The sequence below is a fragment of the Notolepis coatsorum genome, assembly GCF_963971535.1.
Source record: "Notolepis coatsorum genome assembly, chromosome: 13".
Taxonomy (NCBI): Eukaryota; Metazoa; Chordata; class Actinopteri; order Aulopiformes; family Paralepididae; genus Notolepis; species Notolepis coatsorum.
In genome coordinates this window covers 123,227,832-123,246,260 of record NC_140177.1, presented here as the reverse complement: position 1 = coordinate 123,246,260, position 18,429 = coordinate 123,227,832, and the positions used below count along the sequence as shown (strand labels likewise).

Genomic DNA, 18,429 nt, shown 5'->3' with positions numbered 1-18,429 from the left:
TTTGGGGCCAACTCTTTTGAATGACAGCTCTGGCAGCGTCTCGGGAGGCGTGATCTTAAGGCTTCTCATCTTGGATGACCTGTCATAGAGAGGAAAGGTCCTTTTCTTGGTGCTCACATGGCTCTCCTTCACTTATTGAATCATGATTCCCCCGGCGCTGTTTACCACATTTGAACCATGAACGTTGGTGGTGATTCTGTTCAGGTTGTCCCACTCGCTGTGAAAAACAGTGTTTCCCTCGCCAGTGATGATTTCAGGGGTCAGGTTGGTGGACATCTCATCAAAAGCCTTGGCCATGGCTGTCTCAAGTTCCATACTGAAGTCATATGTCTCTGAGTGTCCTAGTCGTGAAAGGATGGTTGTGAGCTGTAAAGATAAACACTTTTTTTTTTTATCAATATCAAATACCTGTATGAAGCATAGTTGAGCAATGACAATATAGGACCTCATAAGCAATACGTTAGCTGATCACTCACCTGTTTGCTTCGATAGAGGTGCCGAAGTGTGGCACACAGGAGGATGTGCTTTGGGAGTTTCCACTTGCTGTTAGTTGCTGCTCGACACACATCTTGTGTAATCGAATAGACCAGCCTCTGCGTCTTCTCACACTTTTCTTCATCAAGTGTCCCAGTCACCACTGAGCTCAGAAATTGCACAAGATGCTCTGGGAGCAGTTCATCCATTTTCACAGCATCCAGCTCCTGTGCAGTTGGGGGCCATGGTAGCTCCTTTGACTCTTTGAATGCCTTTTTAATGTGAGAATTGAGGGTGAGTGCTGCTTCTTGTAGCTGATCAGATGTTCCAAGTTTGTACGCACATTTAACTGCTTCATCTACAGTAATGCTTGAGCTGTATATAAGGTTCAACTCAAGACAACCATGGTGTGGTACCTTTGAGAATGTGAGTTCACGAGATATGTCTTTGTCTCCTTGTAAACGTCTTGCCAATTTCTCACTGCGGTATTCAGGATTAGGAAAACCTTCACCTTCCTGTACAAGTTGCGCATGGATCTTAGCTGGACAACTTCTTTGTGTTCAACCACATTCCTAAGAATGTAATCCTTTACTACACAATACGACTTGTCATGTGCTGCCATTTTCCGGGCCTGCGGGCTGTCAATGTTGTCTGCTGCCTTTTTCCCTCTCTTCCTTCCACGCTCATGGTTTTGGTACTCATTTTTGAAGTTATTTCTGCATATTGGATGATACTGAGCTTCCATAGCAAAGAGGTCCTTGCCCTGCACCTTGCGATAAAGATCCTCTTTTTTCAATTCCTGTGCCCTAGGCTGGTTCTTTGTGTTTCCAACTTTGAAACTTTTTTAGCTCTTCAGTCTTCCCCTTGAACTTGGTTGTTGTTTTGTCACAGAAGATACACTGATCTGGGAACAAGAAGGAACACAGAGCCCCTTCAGTTTGACTTGAGACATTTGAGATGGCGTAGGGAGTCCTTTATCGATGACGATGATTCACCAGATGTAGAAGCCTTTGACACTTGTAAACGATCCAATTTCCCTGTGAAGGTTTTGTAGCAGTTTTGATGATAGCCAGTTTTATCCAAAGGCAAGCCTTCTAATGTCAATGGTATTTGGACACAAATATCCTTCATGCAGTATGGTGAGGTGGCTGTTTCGCAGAGTCTCATATCACGAACACTGTGTAGATACGATAGCTTCTCGCTTGCCCCCCCTTGCATTTGCTGAGCGTGATAAAATTACCATACTCAGAAGTTGAGACATGTAAAATACATGTTATCGATCTAATCCTCTTTGGAGGCACTTCAGCTGTGTTACAATGTTTCCTTTTTCCCCATTGTCAGCAGTTTATGAAGTAATCAGCCTGAATAAAGAAATTAGAAACATTAGATAGCTACCAACACTCTGAGGAGGACCAAATGATGAAGTATACAATGTTTCCGTTTTCCTATGAGTAATCAAACTGAAAATAAAGACAAACATTATCTAGCTACTAACTTAGCTAGCTACCAACACTATAGTCAAGAATACAATGTTTTTTCCTGTTCCCTATTGTTAGTAGTGAGTAATCAGCCTGAAAATGCTGAAAAACATTAGCTAGCTATCAACTCAGCTAGCTACCAACTTAGCTAGCTACCAACACTATAGTCAAGAATACAATGTTTTTTCCTTTTCCCTATTGTTAGTAGTGAGTAATCAGCCTGAAAATGCTGAAAAACATTAGCTAGCTATCAACTCAGCTAGCTACCAACTTAGCTAGCTACCAATTTAGCTAGCTACCAACACTACTTAGTCAAGATTACAGATGTGATTTCTGTAGACCTTTTGTTGAAGAATTACTTGTATATGACTATTAGGTATATCTTAATAATAATAATTAATAATACTTTAGAAAATCCTTGAGATTGTTCCCAAAGAAAGCAGTGGGAGACTGCCATCTGCAGGTAGCCAGGTACCAGGTAACCAACAGCAACCAACTGTCCAACCAATTGCAGAGCCTCGGTCACCAACATCATCAGCTTGGTACCCAATATTATCCAAAAATAAACACTTCTAAAGTATTAGAAAAAACTGATTGTGAACGAATATTCACTATGCGCTTTAAAAATGTAAAAGGTAGTTGGTCATACACATATTTTTGGCAATTTCTTGCTGTTTTTGTCCAGAAATACAGTCAAACTGTCAAATGTCAAATGTCAACAATAACCATCCCATTGAATTGCTAGGATCAAAATTGTGTCGGAAAATGTATAAATTTCGCTCTGTAAGTTGTCTACTTCAAAAGGTATGCCTCTTCTACATTCTATTTACATTTTTCGATTTTTGGGTTAGGTGCTATAAACAGTGTTGCAGTGCTGGTATAACTCGGTATAACGGCGTTATACCTCGCTCACTGAGGCTGAAGTACGCGCAATCGCGCACGGAAATGTTCCCGCGTGTACGCACACAAAAATCCGCTGTTCCCATTCGTTGTAACTAAGTACCGGCTCGGCGCGGCCACCGTTTTTACATAACAAAAGCACAGGTAGAGTAGGCTGACCAAACGTCCTCTTTTGCCCGGACATGTCCTCTTTTCACGCCCTGTCCGGGGCGTCCGGGGGGGGTTTATTAATTCATCGAAATGTCCGGGGTTTCACTGTTTTTCAGTTTCAGTTTCAGTTTCACGGCACTTTGCGAGCATCTGAAGGCTCGGGGCTGCATTTTTCGCCGAACATATAAATGACCGAATAAAGCGCTATTCGTTGCCGTTCGAATGCCATCTGGATCGCCAAAATCCGTGCCTCGGTTCTCGAGTTACATGCCGATATGTCAGGCATGCGACTTTTTACATGGCATTATCCAACCGGACTCCCGGAGAAGCATGCAGCTGCAGAGCCGCAGAGCCAGCGGCGCTCTCTGGGCCGCGCTGTGAGGCAATAGTATCCAGCTGCAGGACGAGAGCATCATTGATTGATTGATTGATTGAAAACTTTATTAACAGATTGCAGAATGGGTACAATACAGTACAGCTCAATACACACAATTGTTAAGGGGATGCAGACCAGAGAAAGACTTTCGTCTTGTTTACATCAGGGTCCCCCATTTTCAATTCATCAGGACATATATGACATACATGACATACAGATAGTCAGTACTGCTACATCTATAGATTTATGACATACCAGATTTGCAAATACAGTACTGTTTGTGATACAGAAGGAGTCAGGAAAAGAGAGTATATACATTTGACATAGAAACTGTACACTGGGATATTGACAACCATACTGGGTAATCTACATTGGAGGTGGTTGGGGGGGCACACTGTATAAACAAGCAAAACTGTACATTGAGGGGGGGGGGGGGGGGGGGGAGACACTGTACAAACAAACAAAATTGTACATTGGACTATTGACAAAACCATACTAGGTAAATGACTGTACATTGGAGGGGGTTGGGTTAGGATATTTACAGGGGCCAGTGTTGAATTGCAGTCTCCCGTAGGTGTCCCTTGAGAGAGGTTTTGAAAGTGGGTAGTGATCCACATTCCTTTACAGCTTTGGGTAGGGCGTTCCACATTGATGTGGCATAATTGCGAAACGTGTTTAGTCCCTTATTTGAGCCGAATCTGGGTTTAACATGATTTGTGGAGCTCCCTCTGGTGTTGTGATCGTGGTATTCACTGACCTTTGGGAAGTATTTTGACATGTACATGGATACCTTGGTCGTGTAGTGTATCTTGTAGACCAGGCCCATTGCAAGTTGCTGTACTCTGTCGTCTACTCTAAGCCATCCTAGGTTGTCAAAGTGGGCAGGGGTGAGGTGGGTTCTAGGAGTAAGGTCAAGCAGTAGTCTGACCAGTTTGTTTTGAGATGTTTGTAATTTTGTTTTTAGCGCCTTTGAGGTGCTTTGGTACCATGAGGTGCAAGCATAGTCGTAGTACCCCTGAATGAGTGCTCCTGCCAGAGTCTTCAGTGTATTCTTGTTTACCAGAGAGGAGATCCGGTACAAGAATCGAGTTCGTTGGTTGACTTTTTTTATTACATTGGATGCCATTTTGTCACAGGACCGCAACACTTTAAGGACCCACACTTTAAGGACCCTCGCTTCCATTGGCTGATTTGGGTCACATGACCGTCCCACCCAATGGCTGAATTGGAGTATTGCACTGCGGGATTGATTGATTGATTGATTGATTGATTGATTGATTGATTGATTGAAAACTTTATTAACAGATTGCAGAATGGGTACAGTACAGCTAAATACATACAATTGTTAAGGGGATGCAGACCAGAGAAAGACTTTCGTCTTGTTTACATCAGGGTCCCCCATTTTCAATTCATCATAACATATATGACATACACGACATACAGATAGACAGTACTGCTACATCTATACATTTATGACATATACCAGATTTGCAAATACGCTGCTACCTTTTTCAGCTTCTCTATTTCAAGAAAAAAAAAATAAAAAAAAATCTGTGCCAAAAAAACTGTGCATGCGCGCGGAGCGTTTGACCTACTGTCAATTTGGCACTGCACCACTGGCTATAAAGGGTTAAAACTAGCCTTTGGGACATTATTTCAGCTTGGTACCCAATATAATCTTAAAATAAACACTTGGAGGGTTGAAAAAAAAACTGATTGTCAACAAATATTCACTCTATGCGGTTGAAAAATAAAAAAGTAGTTGGTCAGACACACATCTTTTGCATCTTTTTGCTGTTTTTGTCCAGAAATACAGTCAAAATGTTGTCAAATGTCAAAAATAACCATTCCATTGAATTCCTAGGGTCAGAATTGTATGGAAAAATGTATTCATTTGTCTCTGTATGTTGTTTACTTCAAAGGTTATGCCTCTTGCTACATCACATTTTAATGTTTCGGTTTTGGGTTAGGTGCAATAAAGGGTTAAAAATGGAGCCTTTCGGACATTATTTCAGCTTGGCACCTGGCAGATTCTGAAAGTAGACACTTTAAGGATTAAGAAAAATCAGGTGGCATAAAAAGTTCCGGGGGGTGCGCGTGGACCCCTATTTCCATCTAGACTAATAAGATAACCAAAAAAAATGTATATTATGTAAATCAATATCTCCCCTTTGAATAAAATAGGCTCAGGAATCAGGATTGTTAAAGCTAATTAGCCTAATCCATGTTAAAAAGAGTAGCCTATAGTAAAGTAGTAGGCTGCAGTGGATCAAAAACTAAACGTATAAAATGCGAGTGAGCCGTCGAGTGCTAGTTTTAGTTAAAGATAAATGGTATTTATATTCGAACGTGATTCATTGATTCATTGCACACTAGTTAGATGACATGTTGCGCATGTTATGACTTTGAACGTCTTCCATTTCCACGGCAAAGACGGCACATAAGTACCCGATACGATGCGTCGGTCATGAATATGCAAATCGAGAAAATGGCGATGGTCGACGTCATCGACTCATCATAGCTGAAAAATATTCAATATTTAAAGTTGAAAGAAAATCTATTGTGAACCGAGCCGGTGTTCCCACTGCCAGACAGATACTTACAGTGCAGAGCAGGACGGCGTTCTCAGCAGGGTTGTATGACATGCTGAACACTGGGAACTTGGACCCACTGGAAAAAGAATATTGGAAAGATGCAACAGTAAGCTACTGCTAGTATCACACACACACACACACACACACACACACACACACACACACACACACACACACACACACACACACACACACACACACACACACACACACACACACACACACACACACACACACACACACACACACACACACACACACACACACACACACACACACACACACACACACACACACACACACACACACACACACACACACACACACACACACACACACACACACACACACACACACACACTTTATGTTGCCAATCAGAATACAGTTACGGAGCTGAACTGTAATGAAAAATGTATATTGTAGTGCTCATGTCGCCTGCCCCAGAAACTACAGTGGAAAATTTGCCAACCTGGTTCGACTGGCATATTTACAGTAAAATATTCCTTAATATGCACCGTCTCTGTATTTTAAACCAATAAATACAAATACCGGGATATTTCGAATTTAGTCGTTTTTATTCACCGGGTATCCGTTAGCATTCCTCACCGAAACCAATGTGCGATGCTAGCAGCAAGCTGGCTCCATAGTTTACAGCTAGTGGTTCCACTCAGTTAGAAAGACTAACCTGCCTTTTTTCAGTCGACCAAAGTACCAATACTTTCCCCTCCATATTGTAACAAGACCCCGGTGAAGGAAGAGAACAGACGTAACACTCAACATGCCACGGTGTCTTTAAAGAGACAAGCAAGCCAAGGTGTGTAGACACAACACACACCTGCATGACACAACACACACCTGCATAACACACAGCAGCGTGACACAACACACACCTGCGTGACACAACACACAGCTGTATGACACAACACACACCTGTATGACACAACAACACATACCTGTATGACACAACAACATACCTGCATGACACAACACACACCTGCATGACACAACACACACCTGCATGACACACAACACACACCTGCATGACACACAACACACACCTGCATGACACACAACACACACCTGCGTGACACACAACACACACCTGCGTGACACACCACACACCTGCATCACACACCTGCATGACACACAACACACACCTGCATGACACACAACACACCTGCATGACACAACACACACCTGCGTGACACAACACACACCTGCATGACACAACACACACCTGCATGACACAACACACACCTGCATGACACACAACACACACCTGCATGACACACAACACACACCTGCATGACACACAACACACACCTGCGTGACACACCACACACCTGCATGACACACCACACACCTGCATGACACACCACACACCTGCATGACACACCACACACCTGCATGACACACAACACACCTGCATGACACACAACACACACCTGCATGACACACAACACACACCTGCATGACACACAACACACCTGCATGACACAACACACACCTGCGTGACACAACACACACCTGCATGACACAACACACACCTGCGTGACACAACACACACCTGCATGACACAACACACACCTGCGTGACACAACACACACCTGCATGACACAACACACACCTGCATGACACAACACACACCTGCATGACACACAACACACACCTGCATGACACACAACACACACCTGCATGACACACAACACACCTGCATGACACACAACACACCTGCATGACACACACACCTGCATGACACACACACCTGCATGACACACAACACACCTGCATGACACACACACCTGCATGACACACAACACACCTGCATGACACACAACACACACCTGCGTAGCTGCATGACGGCGGTGTCCTTGCTGCTGTTGAAGTCCAGCTGGCGCAGGAAGCGGTCCTTGACGTAGTAGAGCATGTTGCCGTACACGGCGTAGGCCGGACGCTCCCTCTCCAGCTTAAACACCAGCATGCCGCTGTCGTGACCTGGACCACACACAGACACACCGCCCGTTAACCCCGTCACTGCCGCACGACCACCAAAACGGTTAACCCTTTCACTGCGACGATACACAGAAGGTTAATAACCCTTTCACTGCCACACAGCAGCAGGTTAACCCTTTCACCGCCACAAGGTAACCCTTTACTATCAGACTACCGACGGGTTAACCTTCTGTAGTGTGGCAGTGAAAGGGTTAATGTGCCTCCAGAAGGCGCCACGCGATGCTCCATCAATGCAGTAAAACTGTATATGTTTGCTATTGGTATCATACTAGCGCAGGATGGGTCAGTGATACAATTCTATCGACTTTCAGGAATATAGAGAGGAATGGAATTTTCAAAAGACAAATATTATTATTATTATTAGTATTATTATTATTATTTTTAATAGATTGTTTTGACAGGGATGCCGACTGGATTATATATTCATTTCATTTTTACAGGCCGAGTCACTTAGGAGGGTGCAAATAATTAATTTCACAAAAAAATATATATATTTATATGCAGTAATTCCAACACATTTATCTGTATTAGAAATACCTTCAGTCTATAAATCCTGCCGCTCTGAGAAATAAGTCAGATTTATTTACCTGTTTTCTTACCTGCCAAATTAAATAGCTTTTTATTATATCTCCATGTGTTATTATGCATTATGTGTTATCTCTCCACTCCACGTTATGGTAGTGCTTGTGCCAGCACAGGAGATAAGATAACAACGTTTTTTTAATCAATATCTTCCTTTTGAATAGAATAGGCAAATCATTTCACAAGAAAGAAATTATTTATAAGCAGTAATTCCAACAGATTTTCAGTATTAGAAATACCTTCAGTCTATAAATAGTCTTCCTATTCAAAGGTCTGTCGCCCACCACCGTGCGAGAGACAGAAAATTAGATTCTGAAAAAGGATCCACGCGTTCGATCCCCCGGTCGCCCACTCACCGGCCGCAAACAGGTTGAGGTTGGGGTGCGCCCCCAGCACCCAGAAGCGGTCGTGGTCCCTGCGGAAGGTCTGTACGCCCGTCCTCTTGGACATGTCCCACACACGGATGCTCTTGTCCTCAGAGTTGGACAGGATGAGCTCCTGGCGCGGGTGGAAGACTGCACAGGACACGTTGTTGTAGTGTCCCCGGCAGGTGTCCAGCTCCCACGCCTTGGACTCTGAGGACGAGCCGGAGGACAGGGGATGGAATGAGGATTTATATATTAAAATATCTCACAACTCACAAACAGCCGAAACCAGTCCAATCTTTCGCTGTCGACTAAAGACGCACTTCTTCAACCATTATCTATAAAAAAAATTCAAAATAAAGATTTAATTACAAAAATGATCTAACCCTAACTAACCTTATTGTCATGCACTTCTCCTAATATACTAACCTACACTGTAGCACTCAACACTTGATGAACATTGTTACTCAGCTGATAGATTTGTGCCCTTCCTGATGACTTGTCTTACAAAACTTGTAAGTCGCTTTGGATAAAAGCGTCAGCTAAATCTACTTCCTGCTTCAGCAAAGCAAGCTGCTTTTACTGTCGCTCCGCTCCGCTGCTTTTGCCTATCGCTATTATAATGATTTATTACAGCCCTTTCAACTTTAATTACTCTGTACGTTAACTCCCAGTTCCTATGGTACTTCTCCAGAACTGTGAATTTTCTTATCTATTCAGATTTTTTACCACAGTCGAAAGGACGAGTAGCAAGATTCTCCGTGGGAGGAATAGCGAGCCATCTTATCAGCTACACACAAAGGACTATGTTGGAAGGCAAGGATATTTATGAAAGACGAGGAAGGTTTTCCTTGTTATTTTGAGTTTTAACGAGACGGAAGACGACAGTGGTTTGGTCGTGTGAGTAATAGCACAGCTCCAGGGCAACGGAACTGCCCCGTGTAGGGGAGAGAAACGGACATCTCCGGGGCGACGGAAGCTGCCCCGTTTAGGAGAGAGCGACGGACAGCTCTCTTGTATGATATTTCATAAAGACCCCGGTTGTGAAGTGAGTGACCCACCATCACCACCACCACCATCACCACCACCACCACCATCATCATCACCACCACCACCACCAGCTAAGTACCTAGCTTAGCTTCAGCTTAGCCTAACCTGAAAAGACAGGAAATAAGGGAAGATGCCGGGACTCGGCTCTCCCACAAAATGTACTAACTGCTTGAAGATGAGTATGAGGATTGTAGAGCTGGAGGCTCGGGTTTCTACCCTGTACCAAATACAGCAGGATGAGCAACTCCTTGACTCTATTTTTGAAGCTACTACAAATATAGCCAACAATACCATGATTGAGACCTGGCCTATGCTAGTAGCTACAGAACAGCACCACCCAAAAGACGGTCCTTGGCACAACCAAGGAGCTAAACCAAAGCAGTGGACCACCGTCAAGGATAAAAGGAGAAATAAACGAACCAGGACCTCACCCCCGGTACCGCCAGGAAATAGTTTCAACCTACTCTCGGAAACACGCATATCAACACCCAAAGCAAAGAGACATAGAAGCGTGGCTAACAACGCTAACGAAGCAAACAGCGAGCGTAACGGAGCTCACGCTAACGACGCTAATAGCAAGAATACCGGAGCTCACGCTAACACTAGCGAAGCAAACAGCTGGCATGCCGGAGCTCACGCTAATGCTGGCGAAGCTAACAGCCGGCACATCAGAGCACACGCTAACGATGAGACAACGAGGAAAACAGAGCCACGAGAGCGTCGCAGTAGCCGACGCCGAAGGTACGAGACTAACATTAACATGACGGCTACTGAGAAGGCTAGTGGTACAGCTAGCGAGGCTATTTCACCAAGGCCACAAGACTGTGGTGAGAACCGGCAGACTCGGCCTAATCCAAAAACAAACAGCCCCAGAACTGTTGGAAAGAAAAATACTAACTTCACACAGAAAACAGACTGCATATTGATTGGAGATTCCACAACAAGGTACGTGGAAATGGCAAACACAGAAAATCGATGTCTAGAAAACACATCTGTGAAGGAGCTGACCAAAATACTTCCAACACTCATCGGGCCAGACATAACAAAAATTGTCATTCACTCTGGATCGTTTGACATCCTGCGAAGGAAAACGGGCACAGAGACATTGAAAGAGGATTTCACTTGCTTAATGAACACACTAGACAAATATCAGGATGTATCCATCAGTGGACCAATTGCATGCTATCGCAGAGGACAAGAAGCCTTTAGTAGACTCCTAAATTTTAATTCATGGTTAGAATCTGCCTGTCTTACACACGGACTGAATTTCATTGACAATTTTAATGTGTTCTGGAATAATCCTGAACGCTTTCAGAGGAATGGATTCTTCCCAAACCGCCTTGGTTCGAAGCTTCTAGCAGCAAACCTACGTCATGCCTTAGTGACTTCCAAGGGCATCAAACTCATGATACAAGCACGAGCACAAGGCGTCCTGTCCCCAGACAAGGCCATCATGGCCACCAGCAACCCGCTTGATCAAATGTCCCCGAGAGCGCTAATCAAACCAGCTCATCATGCACTAGAGGAGATGGACAATCTGCTAGCACCAAAAAGTGTATTAAATGAATAGTACAAACACCATGCCATCTTTCAAAACATACCGGTAATCTTAACCAGCCAATGGCATGGTAAAAGCTATAACAGATATACACCATCAATGCGTTCACCTGCTATTAACCTCAAAGCCATCAAGGTCAAGCCAAAGCAGACCTCATCTAAAGAAGTCCAGCTAATAAAATTAGCCCTCCTTTACTAAACATTTTTAGTAAATGATCTGATTAAAGAAAATAACTTAGATTGCATTTGCCTAGTAGAGACATGGCTAAATAATGACACAGCTACATCAATAATGATTGAGGCTTCTCCACCAGACTATAATTTTTATCAAATACCCAGAAAAAATAGAAGGGGTGGCGGAGTTGCAGCAATTTTCTACTCAAAACTCTTGTTTAGAATCACGGAACTAGGCGAGTTCATGTCGATGGAATATCTTGCCATTGAGCTGAAAACAGAATCAATCATTATTGTCACGATTTACCGACCGCCCAGACACTCACCAATATTTATACAGGAGCTCTCTGAACTGATCTCATTATGTGTTACCGGATATGATAAGGTGATCCTAAATGGAGACTTGAACATCCATTTTAATAAGAAAACAGACTCCAAAACTATAGAGCTAGAAAATCTACTGGATAGCTTTGACCTAACACAACATATAACAAATGCAACTCACAAGCTTGGAAATACATTAGACTTAGTTATAACAACAACTGGGCTAAGCATAACAAATGTCTCAATAACTGAATTACCTGTCTCCGACCATCACTGTATATTTTTTTGATACTCAAATAACCCTTACTAAAACAAAAAAAGAAATCATAGTTAAAAAGAGGCTCCTAAACGACAAGGCTGAATCAAAGTTCATTAATCTTATCAGATTACATGAACCATACAATCATGACAGCTCTCTAAATGAAATTGTAGAAAATCTCAATGATGCACTGTCATCTGTATTAGATTCTGTCGCCCCACTAAAAATGAAAAAGAAAAAAAACAGAGCCTCGCCCTGGCTGAACTATAATGCTGTCAACAAAGAAAAAAGGAAATGTCGTGCAGCAGAGCGAAAATGGAGAAAAACAAAAACCACCACATGCTGTGATATATACAAAGATGCTTTAACTGCTTATAATAAAACCATCCGCTTAGCAAGGAAAGACTACTTCTCTAAAATCATTACAGAAAATGCTGGAAACTCCAGAATCCTTTTTTCCACTATTAACCTACTACTCAACACTGCCCCAACACCTCCTCAGTCATCAACGGTTAAGTGTGAAGAACTTGCACTATTCTTTAACAACAAAATAACCTTGATCAGGGCCAGCATTACTCATGATGGAAATAAAGCTGATTGCAGCAAATCGTGCAATGTAACCATGAGAAGTTTCACATGCATCACATTAGATGTACTCTGCAAAACTCTCTCAGAATGTAACTCCTCCACCTCAGACATTGACCCTATGCCTACAGCTTTCTTCAAACGGGTGTTTAATAGTGTTTCAAGCCCTGTGCTAGATATCATAAACACTTCCCTTAGAACTGGTATTTTCCCAGATGCCTTTAAAACAGCAGTTGTAAAGCCATTACTAAAAAACCTAACTTGGATAGTAATGAAATGGCAAATTATCGTCCAATATCCAACCTACCATTCATTAGCAAAGTACTTGAAAAGATAGTTTCAGTTCAAATAAATTCCTTTCTTGAAGAAAACAACATCTTAGAAGAATTTCAGTCGGGATTCAGAAAATATCATAGCACTGAAACTGCCCTCACCAAAATAATCAGTGACCTCAGGCTAAACTCTTGACGAGAATAAGATCTCCATCCTTGTCCTGCTAGATCTCAGTGCAGCATTTGATACAATCGATCACGATATTCTAATCGATCGTCTTGAAAACCTTGTCGGTTTCTCAGAACATGTACTAAGCTGGTTCAAAACATACATCAGAGGGAGGAAATTCTATGTTAGACTAGGAGAGCACATGTCTGATATATACGACAACAACTATGGAGTTGCACAAGGGAGTTGCTTAGGTCCTTTACTCTTCTCCCTTTACATGTTACCGCTGGGTGATATCATCAGAGAACATAATGTAGATTTCCATAGCTATGCGGATGATACACAACTGTACATATCTGCTGAACCAAATGATACAGCAATCAGCTCCATTACAGACTGCTTACTGGCAATAAATAAATGGATGAGTAAGAACTTCCTGAAACTAAATGAGAACAAAACTGAAATTCTAATTATCGGCCCCAAAACTAAAAAAGAAACGTTAATAAAGAACCTAGGAGGACTAACCCCTTGGATCAAATCTGAGGTCACTAGTCTCGGGGTTATCATAGATTCAGAACTGAACTTCAATTCTCATATTAGCAAAGTAACGAAAACATCGTTCTTCCATCTCAGAAATATAGCAAAAGTACAACCATTTATTAATCAGAACGATGCTGAGAAGCTAATTCATGCATTCATATCTAGCCGGTTAGACTACTGTAATGCACTTTTCACAGGTTTCCCTAAGAAAACCACAGAGAGGCTTCAGCTAATCCAAAACTCCGCAGCCCGACTGCTAACTAGAACCAAAAGGAGAGAGCACATTAGTCCAGTCTTAGCTGTTTTACACTGGCTTCCTGTAACATTTAGAATTGACTTTAAGGTCCTTCTCCTTACATACAAAGCTCTAAATGGACAGGGACCTAGCTACATCACCAACACTCTAATAAATTACACGCCAGCAAGAACACTGCGATCATCAGCTGCTGGACTACTAGAGGCTCCCAGAAACAGTCAAATGAGGATCGGTAATGCAGCCTTTATCAACTATGCCCCAAAACTGTGGAACAAACTACCCCAAAACATCAGGGAAGCCAACTCGCTAGACATCTTCAAAAGACAGCTTAAAACCTATCTCTTTGCTCAGGCATTTCAATGACTTACCTGCACTATTCTTACCCTGCCTACTTTACTATGCTAATTTTATCTTATTTTACACTGCCTATCAAATTCATGTGTCGGTTATCACACTTTTTACTTCTTACTGATGACTATTTCTGAATCATTTTAAACTATTTTTCACACTTTTTACTGTAACCTTGCTATTTACATTTTTTACTGTTGTTGTATGTCCGTTCTATTTTATAATTTTTAGACTATTTTTAAACTTAATCATTTTAAACTACTTTATTATTTGTATTACTGAATAGAGAGCCTATTAGGATGCTAGATCCTAATGTGAAACACTGATTTACCATACCCTGCCTATCAAATTCATGGGTCGGTTATTGCACTTTTTACTTCTTACTGAAACACTGATTATTTGTATTACTGAATAGAGAGCCTATTAGGATGCTAGATCCTAATGTGAAACACTGATTTACCATACCTTGCTATGCTCGCTCATGCCTGTATTTTTTATGTCTGTTCTATTTTATAATTTTTAGACTATTTTTAAACTGAATCATTTTAAACTATTTTTATTATTTGTGTTACTGAAAACTGTAAGCGGAGAGCCTATTGGGATGCTAGATCCTAATGTGAAACACTGTGATTTGCCATACCTTGCTACCCGTCTATCTTTTTATGCCCGCTTATGCCTATTTTTTACTGTTGTGAAGCACTTTGAACTGCAACCTCTGTACAAATAAAGTTATTATTATTAAATGACTAAATGTAAATGTAAACAGAGAGATATGGAAATGAAGGATAAGAAAAGTTGTATTCCGAGTATTGCATTAATATATATTGAATATTTCTTTGCATATGTTGAACTCAGAACTCAGATTTTGACCACTCCCATCACCGTACACACAGTGTAATGAAGTCATTATTTCGTCACACATCTCTCTGAGAAACACATACATATGTACACATTTCACCAGAGTGCAGGGTTAGTCTCCTGTGGTGTTCCTGTGAGAAACACATACATATTCCTTGGGGTACACCTGAACAATAAACTGGACTGGTCGGACAAGACAGAGGCCCTCTGTTCAGTTTGTTGGTGTGCCTCGACTCCCACCCAAAAGGACAATATATAACGTGACATACCGGTACCTTATTCATACTGCACCTTATGTTTATACTGTACACTTCATCAGAGCATTTATTTAGCATTTTTAGATTATAAATTAGTAAGGCTGTCAAAGTTAACGCCCGATTCTATTAACGCCACTATTTTTTTTAACTCAATTAACTTTTAAGAAAATACGTTTTTTCTTTTTTTTACTAGACTTCACTCAGGTGTATTATTGATGCTCTCATTGATACTATGTTTGTTTCTGAAGTGTGTGTGTGTGTGTGTGTGTGTGTGTGTGTGTGATATAGAGAGAGAGGGGGGTGAGAGAGATGAGGAAGGGGCAAGAGAGAAGGAGAGCTGGGAGTGTGTGTGTGAGAGAGGGGGGGTGTGTGATTAGTCAGCCCTTGTGTGGGTGAATGTAACAAGTTCCTAACGTTTTCTTTCCCCGATTATATCATGCACACTTTATTCATTGTTTTAAATTATTATTTTCTTTTAAGTTATTTTGTGCATCACTGTTTTGAATTTGATGCAAATTTGCAATGCATGAGGGTCATCCTTTTGTGTTAAATGGCTGCATAAAGCAAGCATTTGTTGACTCGCATGTTGATAAGAGTATTAAAACTTGGAACTTGAAAAAGATCCGTTTAAAGGGGAACTATCTTATAAATGGCCTTTTTGAGTGTTTAGCATTGTTTCCTAGCTATGTGAACTTATATTAATATGATCTATGTCTCTAATTCTCATATTGGCGCATTCTTCCAATTCTCCTCTCACAATATTCACCCTCACTGAACTGAGTCATCTGAAAATGTGCTGATTTGTGATGTCAGAGAGACTCAGCTGCATGATAATGTGGCTGTGTGGCATCAGGCTCATGATGAGCTGCACACAGTGGTTGGAGCCCAGGCTCAAAAAAAGGCTTAAGATCTTGAGGTAGAAAAATGCTGTTTTTGAGGACTTGATTAGAAATACAAAACAATGGGAGAAAAAAAAAAAAAAAAAACAAACAGGTGTTCCATACTCACAGGAATTGTGTAAAAGTGCCCAAATAGTGAAAGAAATAGTAAAATAGTTCCCCTTTAAGGTAGAAAAAAAAAGAAAAAAAAAGTGATTAATCACGAGTTAACTATGGACAATCATGCGATTAATAGAGTTAAATATTTTAATCAATTGACAGCACTATAAATTTGATTTTTAGATTATACTGTATATATATATATTTTTTTTTATCCACTTTTTCTCTTTATTCCCAATTTCGTGTTTCCAATTCTCCCCTCCCCCGTCTTAAACGTTGCTCGCATATGCCCCCCACTGGTCGGTTGTAGGGAGGATAGAAGCCTTGCATCACGTGTCTCCTCCATTACACGAGGAGGCAGCCTGTCACATCTTTTCAACTGCCAGCGCGGACTCTCATTGGCGAGGTGTAACGTGTGGGAGGCTCACACTACCCCCACCATTTCCTGCTGTGCAGGCGTCCCCCAACCGACCTGTAGGAGTCGCTGTCCACAATGTCCAGATTACCACCCATCGACTTCCACCCGCTAACTCTGCCAATGAGTTAGTATGACGGCCGGCCCAAGCCGGAGGCAACGCAGACAGCCGGAGTCGAACCCGGTGTCTCTTGCGTTTGTGACGAGCGCAATGTCCGCTGCGCCACCCAGCTGCTCTATTATACTGTATATATTGTAACTATATTTATTGTAGGGCAAATATAACATAGGGCATACATACCCTCATCGTGCACCTTGTTGCCCATATGCGCATGTCCAGAGTTAATTATATTGTTTACACTGCCTTTTAATTTTTTTTATTCAATTTTATTTTTTTACTTCTCCACTGTACTATAAGTCTATGACCTGTACCATGTCTCCTACTACCTGTACCTCCTCTCCCCCTCCTGCTATGATGCCTGAATTTCCCCAAGGGGATCAATAAAGGAACACCTTATCTTATGTACACCATGTGATTCAGAATCAGAGTGCAGGGATAGCCATCTGTCGTACCGTTGGGAGCAGGTAGGGGTTCAGCTTCTTGCTCAAAGTCACTTAACACTTTCAGTGCCAACGACGAGATATCTCGTTAGTTCATGCCAACCGTTGAGTGCCAGAGAGACGAGAGAGATCTCGTTTTTAATCGTTTTTTTTTTTATTAGCAATTTCCATTCATATTTCATCAATCTAGCCTCCCGTTACCACTGGAACTCTCTCTGAGCTCCATTGGGAAAATACCGCTCCCTATCGTCTCTCCCTGTGGTACTGCACCCCATTGGATTAGACTGAATGAAAAGCATGGGGGGGGGGGGGAATCCTGCTTCCACATTTTACTTCTCAGGCAAGTCACCCGAGACGATCGGATTCATTCTGGACCATCAGAACAGCGTGGAATCGGTGTTTCAACCACCCAGCGTTGGATCAATATAAACGCGATCGATATTTGGAATGGCGATCAGGAATTGGAATAATCTTTTTGGAGAACATCTGATCTGAGGTAAGGAATCTATTTTACCAGTCTTAGGATAATCAGAGCCTTTTTCACAGAGATATCAACGTGGGCCCTATGTGTGTATGTGTGTGTGTGTGCGATCAGGAAATAAGAGAATCGATTTTTCAGCCCGCTTCTATAGCGTGCATAAGTACACATATACTATCGATAATCTAGCATTTATTTGAAAATGATTCATAAATAGGCCGCAAAATTACAACTTGTTTTGTGTATTCCAGTAAAGGGCGTTTATCACAGAATCTTCTGAAAGTTTCAAGAAACGAGCGTTTTTCAAAATGGTATAAAACGGAAATGAACAGATTAAAAAACAATCTGTTTCGACAATGTTGACTGCAAACAAGTCATTGATAAGCGACGGCGATT

The 18,429-nt window shown here is 41.9% G+C and overlaps 1 protein-coding gene across 1 annotated transcript in view; it reads right to left on the bottom strand.

Moving 5' to 3' along the window:
* Positions 1 to 18,429, bottom strand: part of copa (COPI coat complex subunit alpha) — a 151,578-nt gene that overhangs the window by 98,369 nt on the left and 34,780 nt on the right. The window contains exons 9-11 of the mRNA XM_084327315.1: positions 8,924 to 9,142; positions 7,817 to 7,967; positions 5,982 to 6,048 (exon numbers count right to left, since the gene is read on the bottom strand). Of these exons, the coding sequence (XP_084183441.1) occupies positions 5,982 to 6,048; positions 7,817 to 7,967; positions 8,924 to 9,142 (437 nt within the window). The remainder of the gene's footprint in view (positions 1 to 5,981; positions 6,049 to 7,816; positions 7,968 to 8,923; positions 9,143 to 18,429) is intronic.